This window comes from Convolutriloba macropyga, chromosome 15 (genome assembly GCF_964194025.1).
Source record: "Convolutriloba macropyga chromosome 15, txConMacr16.3, whole genome shotgun sequence".
Classification (NCBI taxonomy): domain Eukaryota; kingdom Metazoa; phylum Xenacoelomorpha; order Acoela; family Convolutidae; genus Convolutriloba; species Convolutriloba macropyga.
The window spans coordinates 33,734,388-33,757,989 of NC_134482.1; the positions used below are offsets into that span (position 1 = coordinate 33,734,388).

At 36.1% G+C, this 23,602-nt stretch overlaps 2 protein-coding genes across 8 annotated transcripts in view; both read left to right on the plus strand.

The window, feature by feature from the left end:
* The window catches only part of LOC142354724 (oxysterol-binding protein-related protein 8-like), a 43,998-nt gene extending 30,144 nt beyond the window's left edge, over positions 1 to 13,854 (plus strand). For 3 of the 5 annotated variants that reach the window (XM_075407102.1, XM_075407105.1, XM_075407101.1), the window contains exons 2-6: positions 6,799 to 7,468; positions 8,560 to 8,752; positions 10,576 to 10,979; positions 12,160 to 12,300; positions 12,551 to 13,854. In XM_075407102.1, the coding sequence (XP_075263217.1) occupies positions 6,799 to 7,468; positions 8,560 to 8,752; positions 10,576 to 10,979; positions 12,160 to 12,300; positions 12,551 to 13,682 (2,540 nt within the window). In that variant the 3' untranslated portion in view covers positions 13,683 to 13,854. Of the gene's footprint in view, positions 1 to 1,634; positions 2,415 to 5,304; positions 6,182 to 6,798; positions 7,469 to 8,559; positions 8,753 to 10,575; positions 10,980 to 12,159; positions 12,301 to 12,550 lie in introns of those variants that run through there. The other 2 variants (XM_075407103.1, XM_075407104.1) reach the window with 2 other exon arrangements.
* LOC142354723 (vinculin-like) overlaps positions 1 to 23,602 on the plus strand; it is a 290,445-nt gene that overhangs the window by 970 nt on the left and 265,873 nt on the right. The window lies entirely within an intron of this gene.

Consider the following 23,602-nt stretch of genomic DNA (forward strand, 5'->3'; position numbering starts at 1 on the left):
TCTTTTAAGTCCTAGTTATGATCTGTCATGCTTTTTAGTAGTGATACCTATTGCTGTATCTTCTCATTAAAAAACAGGGGTATGTCTAACTACAAAATCCGATCAAAATAGCGCGAACTTAAAATATTTTTTAGATCAGTTTTAATGTTTCTGTCCTTTCTATCACACCATGTGTTATGGGAATCAATGGCGGCTATTTTTTCAGGCAATCTGCCGGGTTTGTTTTTAGTTGTGTCTCATTTTTATAAACTCAGTTCTCTGTCTGTTATTTTACATATGCTTCAATCATCAAGTTTCTCTTAAGTAATCTGTCGATTATAATGTAAGCATTGATGAGAAACGGTGCTTGACGTGGAACATTTTTTTTTGGTTTCTGTTCTGCTTTAGAGTTTTCATCGAAAGAAAATTCATCGAGTTCCAATGCTGTATCACGGTTGCAGTGTTGTGTAAGGTGTTGGTGTTGTCTTTTATCCCAAATTTTTAGAAGACGAAATAAAGAGGTAATTATTCCGTTGGAGTTATTATATTTTGTTAATTTGGTGTTTTTTCTAATTGTTGCTTGTGGCAATTGTTAACTTTGTTTTGTTAAAACTTTTTGGTATGTGATATATCTTTGTGTAGTATAAACATTATTGCAATTTTTTGCTGCAGTTTTTAGCTTGATATTTTTTTTCGTCGAACATATTTGACTATTTCTCGCTCGGCCTTAATTTGCCAGATTTTATTAACTTTTCCAGAGTTTGCCAGAAATTAATTTGCCAGATTTTATTCTGCTTGGTTGTCAAGAAGACATTAATATACTTCTGAATTTTTGCAATTTCATCCAGACATTTAAGCAGTTGAACTCAATTTACGGCGGTGTAGTACATAATCAAATGAAAACTGTACAAAAATTGAATTTATTCAGTGAACGTCAATAACATCATTTGAAGGGCATAGGTGAATTTATAGTTGAATTCAACCCGGACCCCGGCTGAAGCAAGTGGTAATCAACCCCCACCAGCCTATAGTTTGTGAGCAATTCTCGCAACGTCAGTCGGATATGTTTTCTATTTTGATCTACCAATTTGTATTTGATAATTATAGAAAGACGTCAATGGATACAACATACAAGTTAACATCTGCTTCTAATTTCATTAACCCGCGTTCATTTAAAAACCACGTCGTTTTTATGCATCAATTTTTATTGAGATGTTAACTGGAAATTAGGATGTTTTTAAACATAGTCGTATTGACTTCCAACATTTTATCGGTTGTGGCATTTTTACAAAATGGCAATGACAGTGTTTAGTTATTTGATAAAATCATAATGGCTCAAAATCATTTATACCTTTTAAATATTTCGTTAATACTTAGTATTTTGTAGTTTTTAGTACAGGTATGGTTTTCATTTTTCGCGAAAAATGTTTAAAGGAATTTGTGCCCTGTATACGTAGTTGTTAGCGACATTTTGAATTTTTTTAGTTTTTTCCCTGACCTTGCGATGTTTTCAGTAACAACATTGAATACTGATTCTCAAATAGCCGTGAAATTTCATCTTTTTAATCATTTTAATTTTTCGTCCCTAAAAAGGAATTGAAAATGGAAATGTGTTGACGCATATTCGTTTGTATCCATTTATAGCACATGTTTAGTTGTACAATACGTGAATGGATTCATTCAAGCATATTTTTTCCTGTTTAGTTATGTTTACATTAATGTAAAACACTTTTCATATCGTAAACCTCTATATAAAGCATCAATTACGCATTTCCAACAGCCGTCTCAATATTATAACACGCAGCTAACAGTTTTAAAAAGTTAATGATAGCTTCAGCTGTAAATTTATAGTCCCGTTTGTTTTATTTTTAGTTGTATTTAGTTTAAACCTGAATTTCCACCATTTTTTATGAATGCAAGGAACAATTATTTTGAGATTTTGCCCGCTTTCTCTGTTTTAAATTGTATGTAAGCTTAGCATTGATCCAATTTGAACTCGTTTTAAATCCCTCGGGGCGAAAAAAGCTTTTCTCAATTCAGAAAGCGTTCATTGTTAATGGCGTAAGGTACCTTTGAATGAAGATAGCGCAGGAAAAAATTTGAAAACCGGATCTATTTTATTGCACGCTCTCAAATTACTGAACTTATTTAACTGCTCATGGTACCAATTTTTCCCTATAACTCGAACTGAATTTGAAAGTTTAATATCCGACTGTTTTCTTTGTTTGCATTCAGAAAGAATTGCCAAAATTTTATTTGAACTTAGCGTTCTGTCTGGTTATACTCTAAGTGTATGTTTCTTTTTAGTCCGAATTAGTTACTGTTTTTACTCCGGAATTGAAGCATGTGTTAGAGTTCATTCCAAGTCCGATACTGGTTACCCAAAACTTATTTGCTAGAGGTTGATTTTTGCCCAATTATTTGCTCTTCTTGAGGTGAGTCAGTTTTTTTACTGTTGAATCTATTCTTTTGAACCCTTCAGTTTAATGGGCGGTATACTCACAGTTGATATTTGTGCTTTTACATAGCGCGGTGTTCTTTGTAACTATGCACGTGTGGGTAGGGTGTAGATAATCGGAAAAGCGGAAAAGACATCCCTGAAGAAATATGGAAAAATAGATAGTTTGATTTTGGTTTTTAGGTATATAGTGAGTAACATGTTGAAGCGTTTTCTTGATTGTACAATCTAAGTTTGTCTCATTCAAACTCTGACATTCAATCACAAAATGCACTAGAGGCCACCTTGTGTTCAATAAACAGTCTTAAATTTTCAACGTTTTCATTAAGTGATCTCTAGTTACACAGTCCTCCTTCTTTAAGCAAGCAATGGAATATTGTTTCTTCTCTAAAAATATGAAATGTTGGTTATCAGGTTAATAGGAATTTTTAGTTCCCTATATGAAATTTCTCAAAAAGCCATAATTAAAAATCATTTTAAATATTTTAAAACGGAACAGTCTACCTAATTTGCCACGTCCTTGTTTAGCGTATTTGTTGAGTCATATTGTTCTGAGTTTTTCAAAGATTGTATAGTTTTGCATCGCCTGTCTCAACTTCAACACCGTGGACTTTCAACTCATTACACTGATTAATTGCTCTCAATCGAAGTTTTTAGCAATTACATTAGTCCTGCGGTCTTTTTACGACCCAAAGGGGAGTATTCGTAATCTACCGGTATTTTTTATCTCAAGCCATTTTGTTCATGACTTAACGATGGATTTCTTTCTTTTGGAACATTGACTCCTGTTTTTGAACATTGGACTTAAAGATTAGCTTTGTTATTAATATATAGTAATTGAGCTGCTGGTAATATTGAAGGTCGTGGGGTCATTTCACGACCTCTTGGAAGGTTTCTTCCCATAATAGTGCCTCCTCCCTATCAGAACATGAGATCCACCCCACCCCCTCACCCTGTATTAGTAATCCGGACATTTTTATGACTCGAAGAGGAGTATTGGTAATCTGCAGTTTTTTCTAGCTGAAGCAATTTTGTTCATGGCTTAAAGTTTTACTTTTCTTTTGGAACTTTGATTTCTGTTTTTGAATATTCTCTTTTTTCGATAATTAGACTTCAAACAGTAGCTTAATTTATATAATATTTGGTAATTATGAGCTGCTGGTAATATTGAAAGTGGAGATGTCATTTGAGTTTTCTTCCCATAACAGTCCGTCCTTTCTATCAACTGTCATGCCAGCACCAACCCCACTCCACCACCCACTCACACCCCTGAACTTAAAATTGTGTCTGCATTTTGAAAGCTTTTTTTTATAGTTTTATTAGTCTGATGTTTTGTTTTTTATTTGGGTTTTCTATATGAGATTATATTGCTCTACACTTTGAGTCGCTTTTGGTATTCTAAGTGCTATGTTTTTATGCGATTTTATGCTTGACCGATTTTCTTTCTGACGCTTTTCCTCAAAAACGGGTAAGCGGGTAAAGATCGGAGATTATGGGAAGGGGATTATGATGTAGTTATTAACGATATTGAAGAAGCAGTAGAAACAACACGTCAGACTGAACGGGGTGAATATCGCATCACAAAAGCGAGAATTAACAAAACTAACGATAACTTTTTTAGAAGAACGAAATTGCTCTTCAACTACGTTTCTAGAGTTGCGAATGATTATGGAAAGACCCTAGACAAAATTACCTTACAGAAATTATACTGGAATTTTTTCACAAATCATTATGTGGAAGAGAATAAATGCACATGGAGAGTGGTTTGCAGATGTGGAAACTGCAACATACTAAAGAAGATAAAACTGATCTGAACTGTAAATTGGGTGGAAACCCAAGAGTCTTACTCTAAATCCTGCACTACTACTACTACCTTAACTGACTGAGGCGCTCTCTTAAAATCTGACGACTTATTGGTCTCTAAGAATGGGATTCACGCAAGTTTTTGAGGACAAAGTTTTATCCGCTCTGTCATCTCGCCTTCCACCTCAGTCAACCCCTCCCTTCCCCAAACCGCTTGCAGGTAGTTTGAGAGCAATTCGCCCGACTTTATTTGGTTATGTTTTAGGCTGTTTTGCACGTTTTATTGGGAACACCTTTTATGTTTTAATTATCAGTTATAAGGTGTGAATTGATCAGATCTTTCTTTCAGTGTTTTATAAGAATGAAAGCTTCAGGAACAAATCGCATGCCCAAATGGAAAATATTCTTCTTGTTTTAATCTATCTCATGACGTGAGAAAAGCTTCACAGTTGCGTTCTTGATCTTAATTGTTTTGTTTTTAAAGGCTAACCTTTTACTGTTTTTTTAGAATTGTTATCTCATGGCCTTGTCTTGTAAATATTTCAATGGTTTAATTTTTGCTGCGGGCTAGATCGTGACTCTGATAATGAAAAAGAATTAAGCCAATTTTCAAGTTAAGTTTAACCAATTATATATCCCAAATTTTAATTCATGACAGTTATTTTTAGAAGTCAGGTAAGTCAGGAATGCGATTAATTGCGGTTTGAGAAATCGAAAAACTTGCCTCCATCCGTTTTTATTGATTGCTGTCGTTTAAACTGAAAATAACGTGAAAATCGGAGATAACGAACGTGAAAATTGTTCCCTTTTTAGTCACATGTTAGTCTCTGGTTGCAAATTTAACCGTGTTTCCCGTCTGTTTATAGTGAATTAGTTGGAGCTATTGACTGTAGCTCTTAGTCAGACCATAGAAGCTTAATTATTGATTAAGCAGGCTCAAGCTTATCATGTTTTGGCGTCTTTGCTTTCTGTACTGTATCTAATTATGTTTGTTTTGTTGATTGTGTGTTTTTATATAGAAAAAAAAGCTTGTTTATATTCATAAAAAGAACAATCACATTGCAATAATTAAGTTGTTTCTAAAAATATTATATTCACATTTTCGTTTCCCGTTTTCTCTTAAAATAGTTTGTATTACCCTTTGGGCCTATGCAGAGAACGCAGCAGTTTAGTCAGGATAGTAATGCATTCTAGTTTATTCCCTGTTCTGTGTTCGAACTCCTAATTTGCGTTCAAATTGGTGCTTTGTTTAATTTTATGAAAAACCAATGAACATTTTCGCGCCTCTGGGAATACGTGAACAAGGAAGTTATTTTCAACATTGGGTTGTGGAGAAATTTTCCTGGGGGTAAAATACTGACATATAGGAAAGGAGTTAATTTGTGTCGCGTTCCTTCTACTCACTACTAAATAAAAATGGCTCGCTGTTTCCGTATTAACAAGTAGCTTCCTAATTTTATTTTCTTTGCATTTTCTGGTGCATTTTTGCATTCAAAGGAATTTGACTGAAGTTGAAATAAACGTCATACGCTGTTCATTTTTGATAGATTATATTACGTTAATTTAGTTTCCTTAAATTGTCGAATTCTTTCAAGCGCGAGGTTCGAATTCTCTCAGATCTGAGATTAATCTTGGAGTTGAATTTAATTTGACTGCAGAGAATTATGCGACCTTAGATATTACTGAATTACTGTTACTATAATGCTATGTTTGCGTCAGCAAATTTGACAAATGTGAAACATTTTATTTTGTTTTCTTTTAACCTTCGATCAGACTTTGATGCTCTAAAGCTCCCTGTTATAAACGCGACAACATTAAATTATTTTGCTCTTCGCTGAATTTTGAATTTGGCAAGCTTGTTATCTTGTTATACGCGTTTCTTTCTAAAGCAGACTTTATTTTTGTTTGAATTTTGGGTTGAAATTTTAAATTTAGAAAAAGGTTGGTCTAGTTTCTAATGTTTGCTTGTTTACTAAATCAAAAACGCAAATTCAAATAGTTTCTGTTTTGACTCATCGAAAATTTGTCGCAAAGGTTGATCCTAAGTCAGTTTGTGCTCTTCAGGAAGAAAATTACGAATCTTACCTTTTCTCAGAAAAGCTATTGTCTTTGTAGAGACTTGACATAAATGTTAGATTTTGAGGCTGTTCCGGTTTGAACTTTTTTCTTACTCTTATACCAAGTTTGTAGCAATTATGTTAGTCTTGCTGGGCTTTTTATGCGATTTATCGTGCTACCAACTTTTCGTCTGATCGTTTTTTGTCTGGCCATGACTTTTTGTCCTCAAAAATGGGATAAACAGGAAAAGCGCAGTGGGCATGAAGTGACTTAGCGGCTCTCTTAGAGCCTTACACCTTACTAGTCTCTAAGTATGCGATTCACGGAAACTCTTGAGAAAACATTCATATAAACCGATTTTTGAAGACAAAACGAAGTTTCATGGCTCCAGAACGCACCGCTAAAATAGCGTGCATATAAAATCTTGACTAAATTTATTTTACCTAGCAAGGTTTTTGCCTTAAAATATATTTACTTGAAATTTGTTCCTTGTATTTCAGGAATGTCTGATAATCTGCGTTCGTGTGCGAGTTGTACTGACGAGCTGATAACATTCACAGCCGAACATGATGACGAGCAGGCGATGCCGAGCGACGCAACCGCCCCCGATTTCCCTATTAGAGGGGGTAGCACCGCTTCGGCGACTGCACGTACCGAGGGAACGACGTCACGGAGATCTGGAAACAACGGACGTCGGAAGCGGTTCTCGCGTTTGAGACCTAGTTCGGCCTGGATGACAGAAGAAGAACGTCAACAACGCGATCATTATACAAAAGAGAAAAAGCAGTACTCGCAACGTGTGCAAGAATACATTCGTAATAACGATTTCGACAAATTGAACGGTTGGCTAAAGTTCAGATGTGCAGTATTTCACAAAATGTGGATCAAGTTTTTCTGCGTTCTGAAACCAGGGTTCTTAGTAGTGTACAAAAACCAGAACATGCAACGTCGAGTAGGTTGGGTTGGAACTATTCTTCTATCTTCAGTTTACATCATTGAGCGCCCGACACAGCGAGAGGGTTTCTGTTTCAAACTCATTCATTGTCTGAATAAGAGCCTGTGGGTTAACAAAGGACCCAAGAAGCTACAGCCGGTGGGAAATCTAAAGGGTCTTAATCTTCCCCTGACATCCGTCATCATTCGGGCAGACAACGAGAATGTCGGAAAACAGTAAGTGCTCTAGTCGAGACCGGCATGCTATCTTGTAAGATTCTTGCAAAACACGGCTAACGTATGAGGTCAATCAAAAACTAGTTTATCTGGAAAGAAGACTTGTCTTTAAAAAGGTTGAGAGAAAATCGAATAAGGCGATTCGCCGAGTTGCCAGGTGCTGTGAGAGTTGTAAGAAAAAGAATGATAGATATTTTAATTTTGGACTAGAGTGGTGTAAAATTGCTCAGCGAGAAAGTTGGGTTGTTTATGTGCATGTTCTGCTATTGTTTTCCTCTGTTAAAGAATAATATTTTTATTTGCCTGCTCACAACTCGACAACTCTGCTCTTTGCAGTTATGAAATGGTGTAATTTTTAGCATTCTTCAGAGAGGGTGTTTTAATTCATGATACTTGCTTGAGATGATATTGGCAATGTGGCCCTCTATCGCTTAGCACATTATCAGTATTTGTTCGTAGAACGAATGCCAATATTAACAAAGTCTAAATTTGTTCTTAGAAGTTAATTTAAAACATCCGGAGCTGCTGGTTGGCCTTCAAATAATGCCACGAGAACACAGTGACATATTAGTACGGCAGCAAGCAGACTGACGGTAATGTTGCTGTCTTAAATGTACTTTCACGACTTCCTATATGGCCAAAGATCAAGTTTATTGGAACTGATAAACTTGATATACATAAGTACAGGAAAATTCTCTGAAAGTTACAAGTACAGCGTGGCCTTGACTGCGTTTTCAAGTAATGCTACTAATCATCACTTAACGAGGACTGTCAGGACTTATGTTGATGACGTATCAACTTACTTGCGCCATTTTGGTCATTTTGTGTCATACTTTTTTTTACAATTGAAAGTGATGTTGTCTAATTCGAAAGTTAAGCTAACTGATTCTGCCATTGAAGTATATTTAATTTGAATTGCAGCAAACTGCAGGGTGTTGGAAAATAGGCTGTTGATTTTTGGAATCTGATTTTTGCGAGTTAAATTGTATTTGTATAGATAGTATGGAGAGAGGCGGCTACTGGAGTGGTAACAAAGGAATTTGAAAATGTTCTGCATTCAATATTTTGTTGAACGTGCTGTGACTATATAGGTGGTTGGAGGCGATGAAGAGTATGTGTGCCTCGTTCTTCTATGACGTCATTCCTCCTGTGACAGACTCAGCTGTCATAGACGACTACTCTGTCAGATCCAGTCCTTCCCAGTCAAGTTCGGGAGAGGAGGAGACGGAGCCCAGTGGGGGTGAAGGAAGGGATACGATGCCTGCGACTAATCAACAGGAGGAGGTCTGGTTTTTTTCTGTTTAGAATGTTTTGAGAAAATGTTTTGTGTTCGAATTTAGGGCATTACGACGTTAAGCGATTTCTGACCAGATATAAAGTTTATGATATAAAGTTTTGTCATTCATTATTTTAATTTTTGTGATGACTTTTTTCTGGATTTGAGACATTATTGAAAAGACTATCACAAACTTGCGCCCCTTATAAGATTATTTTTAATAGCCGCCCTCATCTTCTCAGCCGGCTATTATAGCGCTCCTATTTTTTTACAATTCAAAGAATTTGAATTGTATTGGGGCGCTGTCTTTTTTTTTTTTTAAGATCTGTTCACACATTTTCATGATTTTTGAAGTCAAATTGGAGTAGTGATTTTGGTCACGCCGAAACAGGAAGTGGAGCGAAAAAGCGAGTGGTTTTGCGGCGTGAAATTTTTTCGATCTAAATTTAAAGTAGAGTGAGAAAACGGGGTTTGAACAAAAATTCGCTTTCTCGCTAGTGGTTTTTTGTTCACATGCGGCAATTTCACTTTGATTTTTACGGTTTTTTCGATTTTTTGGTTCGGATTTTTTTCTAAATGGTTTTCCCAATCTATTCATAGTCCGTTCTTGGTCTAGTTTTCTGTTTAGTCAATGAAAATTCTTTGAATTGTACGTCAGGACTTGTCCTGCTATGTTTTTTTACTTCGTCGAATAAAAAAATGTTTCGCTTAACCTCATTTTGCCGCCTTTTGAACGTTTTGCGTGAAATCTTTTTGACTTCTCTAGGCTAGTTTCTCTCTTCTCTCATTCTGCTAAAAGTGATTTTGAACATCAGTTGCTCAGCAAAGCAATTCAAAATGAACAGTCAGTATAAAAAATTGAAGTCAGAAATAGAAACGGGATAAACCCATAAAGCCCAATTTTAGATGCCCGCTATTTGAACGTCGGTCCTATAAGTATTAGTTACCTCTCTCTAATGCTTATTGTTATTGATAGTAGCCCCTGTAGCCTCTCTCTAAGAAACAGAAGTATGTTCAACTACGAAATGCCATCAAAATAAATCGGACTTAAAAAAATGTTTTTGTACGAAAATCTTTTTTGTTTTCAATATCTTCTGTTATTAATAGCCGCCCTCATCTTCTCAGCCGGCTATTATAGCGCTCCTATTTTTTTTTACTTCGTCGAATAAAAAAATGTTTCGCTTTACCTCATTTTGCCGCCTTTTCAACATTTTGCGTGAAATCTTTTTGACTTCTCTAGGCTAGTTTCTCTCTTCTCTCATTCTGCTAAAAGTGATTTTGAACATCAGTTGCTCAGCAAAGCAATTCAAAATGAGCAGTCAGTATAAAAAATTGAAGTCAGAAATAGAAACGGGATAAACCCATAAAGCCCAATTTTAGATGCCCGCTATTTGAACGTCGGTCCTATAAGTATTAGTTACCTCTCTCTAATGCTGATTGTTATTGATAGTAGCCTCTGTAGCCTCTCTCTAAGAAACAGAAGTATGTTCAACTACGAAATGCCATCAAAATAAATCGGACTTAAAAAATGTTTTTGTACGAAAATCTTTTTTTTTTCAATATCTTCTGTTATTTCAATCCCAGTCATGCTTATTGGAATCAACGGCGGCTATTTTCCGGCAATCTGCCGGGTATGTTTTCAATCCCAGTCATGCTTATTGGAATCAACGGCGGCTATTTTCCGTCAATCTGCCGGGTATGTTTTATCATCTTAAACAAAATATTTGCGTTCCTTTGAATGATTAATCGGGGTTTTCCGAAAGGAAAATTGCGTGCAATATGAAAATTATTCCAGATTAACCATTTATGTTTTACAAATAAGCATATTTAGGTGGAGATTGACGCATCTGCGTGTTCGGTGCAAATACACGAAGAAACGATGTATGTGAAAGATCAAGAGGAACCACTCCCCCATCTCAACGCCCTCTCCAAGTCAGCCGGAAACCAAATTGGCAATGGAAAACTCGACATCCTTCTAGGACTCGCCCGACAAATCAAACCGAACCAGCCTCTTTCCAGAATCGTGATTCCTCCCTTCGTGAACTACCCTAGATCTTTCTTGGATAAACTGCAAGACATGTTTTACCGCGTGGATCTCATAGCAGATATGTCCAAGGCTCCCACGCCTAAAGAGAGGATGGAAATATTTGCAAAGTTCATGTTGTGGCTTCAGAACTTCCACCCGACACGTGAAATGAAGAAGTATTACAATTCTGTGCTCGGCGAGAAATCAAGGTTGGCAAATTGTTCTGAATGAATTGTTTTTGAAAAAAGTTGAATAGTTGAGGATCTTTTGCGTTATAGCGTATACCTGATTAACGAGACTAGAAAGTATGGCAATTCTAGGAGTGTATAGCAACGTCAGTAAAAGACCCCATTATCGGAGCTATGATGGGACAGAGTTCAGCAAACTTTAAAAGCCGGAAAGTTTTTATATGCCCTGGTATTTATTATTATATAACGGACTTTATAGCGGCCCTGACTAATACCAAACATAAATATCGAATTAGGAAGTGAAGTGTTGATATTCAGCAATCAATCAGACAGAAAAATGTGTAAGAATGTGAATCGCACTGCCGTAAAAGTTTAACCTGAGTTGCAGTTAGTGTCAATTATGGTTTAAGAAAATAGGTTAAAGTAAAAATCAAACATGAGTTTCATCAAACCCCGTCATCTAAATAAAAGTTAACAAACTGTGTGCGTTAGTACTATTGTCTCGAACTAATGCTTGATATTTCCTCGAATTCATACAATTCTTTGACCGGTCAAGTTTTTCAAAACTTGTATGTTGCCTTGCCATAGAGTTAATATTTATTCAATTCAATCGATTGGACTCTAAGAACCTTTCGATTTATATAATGACTTCTAATTACTTCCCTGAGAAATATACTGCATTCTGTGAACTGAAAACCCATTAATGAACAGTTTTTAGGAACAGTTGACCGCAAAGAAATTATGTCGATGCCATTTTGACATCTGTTGCAACGTAAAAGAAATGGAATAGAAATGTTAGTGATTCTAGTTGAGCGGAGTTCGTGTAATTCATGTTAGACCTATGTTCTCCCACCCTTGATCCAAAATTTGTATTCATCTTACTCTCTGAAGAATCTAAGGAGTGAACAAGACATTTTATTTATACCACTTGAAACGCATGTAACTATTGCAACCCAACTATGTTATTAGCTAACTCTATACTGCTGAAGAACTCGAGTTATTAGATGAGTTTAGAGGACTCGAACCTACTATCTCCAGAACCCCTACCAGACAATGATGTTGCTCCTAAGATCCACTGAAGTAGGAACTTTGCCAGCTTAGTATACCAATATCTGGTTTATCACATACGTATCAGTTTGCTTGGTAATTGTTTGCGGGCGGAAAATAAAAAATTGCTCCATGTTTTGTGTTTTCTGTTCAGGTGTTACTTCCAGCACCCGAATGGGAGCAGAACCCACTTCATAGCAGAGGAGGTCACGCACCATCCGCCCGCCAGTGCCATTTACTGTGTGAACAAACAAGAAGGGTTCCACATCAAAGTGCTCATGGAGTTCGAAATCAGGTAGAACAACAACTTCTCAATTTCAACTGAGACTCAATTTTTGCGTTCCTGCACAAATGCTTTAGTCTCTATTGCCAATTAATTAGAATATGAAGAGGGTTTAGAGTTTTTCGTTTGTTTCTAATACGAGATTTTTTTCTAAAAAGTTATCTTGAGGAAATGAGCAGATTGCGTCTTATGAACTAAGAGTTATCTTTTTGAGGCTCTCGAAGAGGTCTAAATGGGAAAGATTTTCAATTTGTTGTTTTAGATTCCACGGCTACTATGTGAGAACGAACGTGCGCGGACGCCTAGAAGCTACTTTAGAGAATCTTGGAGAAGTTTACACGGCCTCCTTTCCCGACTTGATGGTCCTTAACATTTTCATTGGTCAATTTCGAATCGACTTCGAGGGACCCTGTACGTTGAAGTGTGAACAAACGGGCTATACATGTCAAATTGAAAACAAGACACGTTGGAGTCCTTGGGGTCGCGAGTCCCAGTTCCATAGGATCCGAGCTCGGCTGTATGACGAGAACAAACAAGAACTGCTGCAGGCTGAAGGTCATTGGAACTCGGCAGTTTACACTAAAAGTGCAAACAACCAGTCGAAAGAAAAGGAGAAATTGTTCTGGAAAATTGACAAGTCGGAGCTACTCGAAAAGCATATTGTCCATCAGTCCGATTTGGCAGAGAACGAGTCTTCGAGGCTTTGGTGCGGATTAACTGAGGCTTTGCTTCGAGGCGATGAAGAAGATGCAATCCTTCAGAAAACGGTAGTCGAGCAAAGACAACGTGACCTCCGAGCTACACGTGAACAAATGGGTGTTGTGTACCAACCAGCTCTTATGGACGAAGACGAAAATGATCCGAGTGATACGAAAATCTTCAACTACAAACATCACTCAGACACTCTTTGGGATCCGAACTTAGACGAATATCAGTACGAGCACAATTTCGTGATTAAAACGCACAGGAAAGGTAATTTGCCATCAATTGAGAGCTGTGGGGGTTTTCCTGTTTTGGTTGATCTTACAATGGATTCAGAAACTCATGAGTTTGGAAGCAAACCGGGCCTGTCAAGGACTGTAAAACAGCCTTCACGTGAAGTTGTGTACAGCGAGACGATAAAAGAACAGGGCTTTGAAAACTCAATGCAACTTCAGATGAATATGATTCAAAAAGATCTGAAAACGCTTCACGAACAGCTTCGAACAATGCGAAATGAAGCGGCCGACGCAGCTGGAAGTCGGAAAAAAATAGTGAACGAAAGAATAGTTGAAAGGCCGCAACCTAGAACCAGTTCGAGTGGCCTTTCCTGTAGCTCAATATTGTTCTGCATTTTCTTTGTCATCGTTTGTGCTCTGTACACCTATTACAGAAACAACATCGCCATCAGCTGACGAAACTTGCTCGCAGATGTTTTATACTTCAATCTTCTTCCATACAGATCTAGTGGTTCAAATATATATATTGATTTATCCCAATCGTAATAACTTGCAAGTCGACAGATGGTTTATACCAATGATGATCATAATTTTTCCTAAATTTTCCCCGAATTAATGTTCTATTGTATCATGCTTTTAACCGGGCATTTGAAAGCATAGGATGAGATCTAAAGTCTGAAATCGTCGAGCTGTTGCACAAAAATAATTTAAGTCTCAAAATGACGAGGAAAATCTGCTATTTTCTGATGCGATGCAATGAGCTGCTTAAGACGCGATTATTGCAAACAGCTAGGACATCCGTTTTCTTTCGCGCTCTACTACAAAGTTTGTGTCAAGTGTTGTCGTAATAGTGGTTCTTCATACGACCTTTTTGCCAGAGACGGCTCTGAATTTTGGTTAAATGACAAGAGATAATCTAGCAAATGAGGCTGGCTAATGTGAGTTTGCACTTAATGTTCCGACCCTCTCCACGAACTTTTGGTACCAAAAAGGATAATTAGACGATATACAACTAACGATTCATAGGTCCTCGAACTAATATAAGTTCAACTAGAATGTTAAACAGCAACTTCTGAATGCTTTTTTAAGCAAATTCTTGAATAAGTTTTGAGATTATTATGAGGAACATCGAGCAGCTAGAGTGGAGCTTTGGCATCATGGTTAAAAATTTCAATACCAAGAGTTTTCAGTTTTAGTCTCAAGAAGTTCTACAGATCTCTTAGGTTAGTGAGGTAATGAAACATATGACACTTTTGCTGAAAAAGACGGAAAAAAAACAAACAATGCGTGTAAGCGAAGTAAGCAGCCGTCATGTCTTCTTGTTTAAATCTCGTAGAAACTCCATTCTTTCTGTAATCAATATCAAATTAGGCTGGGCTGCTACAGATCACACGATACGGGATCTCTTTATGTATGCCAGTCTAACTTGACAAAAGATATAACAAATCGAAGGCAAAGATATATGCCTAAGACCTGTCTGTGCTATGTCTCTATTTAAAATTGTTGGGGGGCTGAAAGTGTTTAATTTAAAGAATAATTATAAAATTACTGCTTACTAATTACCAGTTGCGTCGTTGTGATATCGAGATGAGCTGCATAGCGATCGATCGGTTCTTCTGGTTAGTCGGGTGGTAGTTTTGTTCAGAAAAAAAACTTATAAAATTTAATGAAGCAATTGTTAGTTAGGTTGTTTATTTTTTAGTCGAATATTTTCTAGTTGGAAGTTATCTGCAATCTCTTTTAGAATTTAAAGTTAGTTATCAAAAATTGAAAGCAGTTGTCTGCTGCTGATCTCTGGTTGTAGTTTCTGTCTCTCTAATTTTATTCCGTCCCACTTCGCTGAGAGAATTTACAAATTCATCTCAGCTCAGTTTGGGCCGATAAGGAGCGAATCACAAACTCACGTTCATAGTGAGGTGCTTCTTAATTTTCCTATTGGCCGAGAAGGCAAGAGAATTAGCTCTTTTTTATCTCACGGAAAAATTATTGAAACTCCAAAAAATAAAAAAAATCCAAAAAGCTGAGAGCATCAATTATTGATATCGTAGGCGCCTGTTTTCTGCTTTCCCCCTCTTCTAAAACCGCAACAATTATGGTTTTCTTGGGGGCTTTTTATGAGACTCTATTTTCTTTTCCCCTGAAGCAATCTGCTTCATCTTTATTGGACTTGGGGGAAAAGATCTGCATTGCAACTGTCAAAAGCAGAAGTAATTTAAATAAAAAGTAAGTGTGGTTTTACAGGCCGCCTACGCACAACAACGTACATTTTCTATCCTGGATATAAGCGAAGAGATCCAGGCCTAAAGTTGTGTTATTTAAATAAGTCGAACTGAGTTGTTTAAATACTTGTGTACTGGTAGTCTTAACGAGCGTTAAATTGTTTAGCGCGCAGCGAAAGAATGGTTAATTAACGCCTAAATACGTTCGCTCTAATGCGGGATTAATTATTCGTTCATTTGTAACGGCTCTCGTAATACTACAGCTCATTCCGATTTTTAGTAAGAAACAAATTTAATAAATTAATCTACATCATATAGTTTTAAATGAAGGTCAGGCAAGTTTTGTTCTGTTCAAGCTTCCATTGATTGGGGCTGTAATCAATTGAGTTGGAGGTTGCCAATGTAGGTTGGTTGCGAAGTTTGCAGGAGTTGGTTAGTTACGAGGTTTGATGGCGTCGTAATATAAAATCAATCGCAAAGGGCGATAATGTTGTGCTATAAAAATGATCGCAAAAGGCGATAAAGTTGTGCTATAAAAACGATAGCAAAAGGCGATAAAGGAACTGGAGTGGTGAGATACAAAATAAATCGCAAAGGGCGGTGTCCTTGTTAGTTGAAGAATTCTGGTGGTAAAGTGACCGGGCTTGTTACCGGACTGTCATCGTCTTCGATTAAAAGGACTTCTTAATCATCTTGACTGTCATCGTATGACTCTGGGGTCTTCTCGTGCTTAGAGATCAGTGACTTTTTTAGCTTTTTTTGTTTCTGACTCTTCTTTTTTTCTTTTTCTAACTTGCAGTTCAATTGTTTGATTTGTTCACCTAATTTCTTGTTTGCCATTCCTAACTTTTTGTTAGCCGACGTGATTTCAAGATGCTTCTGAGCAAATGCTTTGTTAATTTGCTTCAGGTTGCTTTCTTCTGTTTTCTGTAACTGTTTTGTTAGAACGTACTGCCTTCTCCAGTAGTCATCGGTTGTTGTTTTTCCTTTCTCTGTTTTGTTCATTTGCAGACTTTCGAATTTTATTTGCAGTTCCTGCAATTCCGTCTCTTTGATGAACAATTCTTGTCTGAATCTAGTATTTTCCTAAGGATTCTCTCGTGATTTCGTTCTGTTCATTAGTTGAAGGGAAAGCAGTTATGGCCGCATATGGTACATTAGCGTAAATGTCCAGCTGATTGTTCATAATATTATACATTTTTGTGCTCGGATTTCGGTTTTTAATCCTCTTAGAATTGGTAGTTCGCTTGATTTCTTAAAGAGGTCTTCTCCTGTAATGGTATTGCTCACTTTAACTCTTTCGGATACGGCGAATTTATTATACTCAGTTTTTAGCCCATATTTGGGGTTTGTAACAAACCTGTGGTTTTCAGTGTTCATTCTCGCTTCTCTTGTTTTCTGTATGTCTAGGCAATGAGGGATGTTATTTCTATCATCTTCTGTTAACAGATCGTCAATATTTGACATTTTCTTGACTTTTTCAGCGTGACCGGATCGATGATTTCCTAGAGCTGGTCTCTTTCGATTGACTACCCAATTGTTTTGCGGATCATATTGACTGGAAGTTGATGGAGGTGCAATGGGTGTAGTAACTTGTTGTGTGTTCCGAGATTTAAATGGAGGCTTTGAGAAAATAGGAGGCTGAGAAGAATGGATTTGTTTGTTCCTGTTTTGTTGTCATTTGTTGATGTTGACTGGGGATTACCACGCTTGCGAGTGTGGGTCTGGCAGTCATTGTGAGTGTTTCCTTGTGAATGATCTAAAAGATTTTGATTTTGGTTAGCCTGTGTCATCAATATCACACATTATGGCTTCTTTTCATGTTTGCAAATGTATTGATAATATAAAAAAGTTTTTTATTGTAAAAATGTTTTTGTAAGGTTTTGTTGCTAACTGCTTTATTTTAAAAATTATAATGCTAAATGCATTTGTTATTAAAGTTTGGTAGAAAAGTTTTTCTGTTTTGCTAACTGCAAAGTTTATTTAATGAAGGAGGGGGACAAGTACGTCTTTCTACGCTGCCCGGAGGTGTGAGTCTTGGGTCTTGTGTCACACTAATACGGCTGCAACGACCCGTGCAGCTGGGGAGACAACCTTGCTGAGCTGAAAATTTCAATTTCAAAAGCTAAGGAGGGCAAGCTGGAGAAAGCTGAGGTAAGCCCTTCCCGAGGAAATAGTGAAAAAGGTGAAAAGAGATCGTTTGGACTTGAGTTGTTTTTGGTTTGTTAGACAACGTCGTCTAAAAAATTTTTGCAATTGGGACATCTTGTCTGTTTATTTATTCATACTCGACAGAATCGATGATCCTCATGTTGGGTAAATTGTGGGTGTTTTTTTACTCCTAAATCTGTTTTCATTTTCTGCATAAATTGCAGCAAAAGTAGGATGTGATCAGGACGGGAAGACAAGGTCGAAGACAGATGGGACATTAAGGGTTTGTGTGTCTTTCAAAAAGGGCCTTTCTGCAAGGAATACATACATTGTGAGGATTTTCTTTGGGGAATTGTTTGTGTAGTTTTTCTACAATTACGGTTTTGCGAGGACATATTGGGCAAATAATGTCCTTATTGGGATAGAGCCAACAAAAACTCTCAAGTAGGGATTGTGAGAGACCTATTGAGTGACTGTTTTTCTTTGACAAAAACAGGAAAACCTTTGAGAAATTGAAGTAGGATGAGATTAATGAGGAACGATATGGCAAGTAAGGTAATTAAGATTAGAATAAATATTTTTGTAGTGAGGTCTAGATCGGTCATCTTCCGTATCTGGAAAAAATTTGGCCAATTGCAGAAAGTAGATAATAGTTAATAAAAAATGATATTGTCAATGCGCTCAGCAGAACAATTAAAAGAATAAACAATATTATGGGGTGCATTTTGTCATATTAATGAGTAGTGTAGAACTAGGGTAAAAGAGGTGACTTGTTCTTGGTAAAAACTGAATTGAACTAGGGATATCGAGTGGATTAAAAGTAAAAACAGGAAAGGAGTTGAAATTTTGGAAGTTTTTGGATGCATCTTAGATTAGGTGATTATTTTTTCGCAAAGAGGGCATAAATTATAATATTTACGCAAAATATACAAAAGTTGACGGGCTTATGATCACTGTGATGAAACGTTTTTGCAACCGAGTATTGAAATCTGGTTTGTTTGAAAATATCACATTGAAACCAGTTAAAGATTGAAAAGATAACATTAAATCTAGAGCATTTAGGGCAAAAATCATAACCCATATTTTTTATAACATATTGATAACAGAGCAGACACATCACGTGGGGTAGTTCGTCTGGGAAGTTTTCATGTAATTTTTTGAAAACAATCGTTTCGCGTTTGCAGCACAGGCAAATTAATGAGACTGGTTTGGATTCTTCAGTATTGGTTTCTTTGTCAGTAGTATTCATTTTTGAACGAGTGTCACTGGATGGGATTATGTTTAAGCTGGTACGGCTGGAGGAGTTGGTTGTTGAATACTTTGGGATTTTATTGTTTGGTCTATTACTAATATAACTATGAACATCAAAATGTTGAAAGGGATACTTACAACTACGAGGAGAGCGGTTAAAACGAAAGAAAAAGCTGCTGCAATAATCATGACTTCCATTAATAAAAAATCAAGTAATGTAGGAGTAAACATTTTTAATAGTTTGCGAACATAGTTTTGAATCGAGGATTTTACAACGGATTGTTAGGATTAATTGTTTGTTTACATAAAGTGCATTTTGTAGTTGTGAAGGTCATACATTGCAAACAATTGATTTTTTAGGGTGTAAGTTTTTGAAGTGGCTGTGGCAAGTGGATAACTTTTTGATTTCTTGACAAGAATCACACTGGAAATAATGGCAATTACTGATTGTATAAATGGGAGTTACGCAAATGGGGCAATTAGGTTGGTTCCAATATTTGAATAGCTAATTTCGACAGGGGATGCCAGCAAAATGGGGAGGTTGACCATTTGGGTTTTTGTGCAATTTTTTGAAATGACGGCAAGGCAGGTAACAAACAGGGCATTTGATTTTTGGGGTTGAGTCAATCTGTGGTTGCTGAGATAATATTTTCAAAATGTTTCCCATTTTATGAATAAATCAGAAATATTTGGGTATGAGACTTCTAATCCATGGTGTTCAAGTTCATTGGGGATAGTTACATTTAAATCTGCAATAGCAAAAAAGAAATTCAGTGTCTCTCGTTTGGATAAATGTTATAATGTTTAATTGTACCTGTGCTTAGGAACATATAAGTTATTTTGATACAGGCTGTATACTTTATTTAACAAATCGTAAACCATCTTTCTACGTTAACAATTTTAACTTTTTCCTTACCAACGAACAAAATCATTGTTTTTAACACTTCAAAAAAAACGAAGTAACAAACTTATTTGGATATAGATGAATTAACAGAAAGGGAGATGGGAAAGAAGAAAAAAATTGAGCTGGCAAAAAAAATTAAGGGGAAAAAAAGTTTTTTCTGTAAACTGAATTACTTTACTGAAGAGCGCCCAAGTTGACTGGGAAGTGTTCTTTGATATCAATGAGTGCTAGAAAGAATTCCCAGTGCATCATTCCCATGGTGACTTGAGTAGAACCCTCGCATCCACGTTCTTAGTCTGTATAATGGATTATTATACAGGGTTTAGTCTCTGCGGTGGAAGTTTCAGTGAATGATCTCTCGAGAGACTCTACTTTGTCTAGGCGCTCACCAAAATGGAACAGTCTTACAGCAGATCTAAATTCAAAGGGATTTTAGAGCCATTTAAAGCTTCGGATATATTTATAAAAAAATGTCCAATAGGGGGAAGATGGTATTAAGGTAATACTGCATCGGTCCAAGTGTTTAAATATTCAAAATGGAGTATTACTTGTGGGATTACTCTGTTGCATTTTGTTGTGACAAATGATTTTTCAAAAAATTGAATTTGTACAAGGCAATTTTTGTATGAGAATATCATTATTGTTTTTAATTGTTAATTGTTTCCAACTCCTTAGTGATTGAATCGTTTTGACAAGAATCAATTTTTGGCAGGTCAAAATAAATATTGTGAGGTACACCGTTTGGATTTTCTAGAATAATGAGGAAGAATTTCCAATGGACTGAGAGGGTTAATACTTATTAAACAAATTTTTTCACTTTGGACCTCTTTGAGTGTTACTAGCATGGTAGATACTGGAGTGGGAATGATGGTTGAATTTTTTGCAACTCTACAAATTTATTGTTAACAGCAAATATCATAGTTAGGAAAGGTACTTAAGCAATGTAGATTGGATGTTGAACTTGAAATATCGAGTTCTGTTTGTAAGCTAGAAAAATGGTGAATTCGACGAATTGAGGATGGGTAATGAAGATAGTTAAAAGTCTGTAAATATTTGTCATAGGCTTTTTCACGAAAGTCATTATACTTATAGCAGAAACATTGTATACGGCTAAAAGCTCAAAATTTTGATTTCCGATTCTGACTTGTAAGTTTCTATTAGTTAAATGAATCATGTTTGGTGGTCTAGTTCTTTAGGCAAACTATTAGGATCAAATTGTGCTAAATACACGAAATAGTTCCGATACAACGAATGAGGGGTTAAAATGACGCTGTCGTTTTCCCAAGTGTCCCAGAACTCGAATTTTATAATAATTTGAGGGAAAATGTCTCCTTGATTTTCTTCAAATGTTTTCTTTATTTGATAGATTGTAACAAGTCGATCTTGAAATAAAAAGTACATTAATGGAGGCGTTTTAGTTAATATTTAGTTTGTTTTTCATTTCAAAACTATGTTTTGACGTATGCTTATTGGAAAAAAAAGATAAAAAGTTGTCAATTCTTTCTTCAAGTAGGACTATTGACAACGATTGCTATCTATGAGTAATCTATCAATCGGATTCCCTGTAGTGAAATCGGAGTAGGGGAGAGTGCAGGCAATAGCTAGATAGACATAATTGCGATTAAACAGTTGAAATTGGATAATAAATAAAAAGAAAGAAAGGATTCCGTACATTTCTCTCAATGTTGAACTACTAAGGGAATTCAAAATCTAGTAAGATTATTCTTAAGGCGCTTTGAAACAATTTTGTATTCGATTCCAATGTTTACGAAAGTAATTGTGTTATCAATCAGGGCTCTTAACAACGAGAAACATTGAAAATTTGAATGCGGTACGTCCAGATCAATAATGTCACTGAAATAGAAAGATGCAACTCTAATTGTTACAGTAGTTCCTAAAGTAGAAATACTTGATAAGATTTGTCCGGTGTATTGTCCAAATCGAATGAATAAAGCGTTAGGCTGTTTAATGAATTTGGGCTGCAAAACATAGCATTCTTGAGGTGTATCTAAACAAGATATTAATTAGTTTACAGGGTCTGATACAAATAATTTTTATGATTTATGAGACAAATTATTTTTATAAAAGGATTTTTTTGTCTTAGTCACAGCTTTAAGGGGTGCCACCACACTTCAAAGGGTAGCCTCATTTTGTGGTTGTGGTTGATGTGAATCGAGACTCGGGTATGTTATTTTATTATTTTCAGTATGACAATGCTCATCAATTTTAGTTTCTCTTGGTTGATCCTCAACGCATTTGTAATTTTTTTTCTTTTGTGCTGTAGGGTTGATAATTACTAAGCGGTAATAAATGATTGTTGTTTTGTGGGGCCGACGGTGTGGTTTCGTTAGAAAATACCGGTGTAAAGAACGATAAGATACAAAGATTATCAGCTGCTCCTAATAGATTTTTCCAAAAACTAATTGTTTTGTTGGATATTTTGTGGATTTCGAACGCTCTTATGATAGTTACAATTACATCAGTAAGGAATTTTATGCGAAAGAAACAAGCAAAATAAACTCCAATTTCCAAACAGAAAGTGATAATTCCAAAAGTGCCTTTGAACTGCTTGGTAAAAAAATGTAGGTGAGAGTAGAGTCTAGATAAATTTGTCTATTTACGCCCATCGCTACGCATAAATATCTTTTTTAGAGTAGTCTATACTTCTTCCTTCTAGAACTTCTCTTGAAATTTTTGTCAAAACTGATTTTGATTCTTCAGAATGCAAGATATTGTCCCAAAAAGATTTTAGTTGATTTGGTGTGTAAATTCCGGCACGTTGTGATTCGTAACCGGTAAATTTTGGAACAGAACTAACAACTCTTGAAGAGAATATTTTTGGCGGTTGTAAAGGAACAGGTGCTGGCATCAAATGGTACCATGAATTATCATTATCAATATCTAATTGGTAGGCATTTTTGTACCCTACAATACAATTTACTTCGTTAGCAAATGGATAGGTTTGTCGAGTAATTGGATCGCCGAACATTGTCCTATCATCATAGTGAATAGGGATCCTATCAAAACACTGATCAAGAACCTTAAGTGGTGAATTTCGTTTTGGACAGTAGTACAGCCAACCTATGCTACCATCTGTGTCTAAGAACATCGAGCGGTTGCCAGTTAACATATATCCAGCTAAAAGATTATTTCGGATAGCCTGCATAAGTATCATTTGTTTTTGAGTTCGATCAAGTTCGCATTGCTCTATGACCAAACCTTGCCATGCTTCTTTTATTTGCATGTAATTATGATATATGACAAAATCCATTTTTACCGCAAGGTTAAGATCATAGTCTAACTTGTCTTTGTCTTCCCATGCAACAAAACCATTGTCGGATGTTGGAATCTGGTCATCTGAAGGCTTCCTATTAAACCCATTTAAACTTCGGCTGTTGTCAGAATCAATACGAAGTTTAAGAAAAAATTGTTGTTTTTGACTTATAAGGTTTGCCAGCCTTCAAATTAAATCCGCCTTTATAAGAAACATATAAAGAATCTAAATTTGGTTTTCCACACACCTTTTTTTTCATCAACTACTAACTTTTATATCCATTTCAGCAGGAGAATACGTTCCTGGTCCTTCTTAGAGCGTCTCCGGTTTTTCATCACTCACTATGAAATACTGTACGTTACCAAGTTCGTTTTCATATTTAAGCTTTATAGCATTTTGTGAAAAGCTTTTAGTAACTATAAAATTTTCCTGTGCCTCCCAATTGTATTTAAAGCGGTCGAGTGATGTCGAATGACAACCTCCTTCTGAGAGAGCTCAAGGAAGTTTTAGTCCTTGACTGTTATAGATAGTTCTGTCATTAAGATCAATATCCAGTACGGTTTCTTGCATCAGGGTT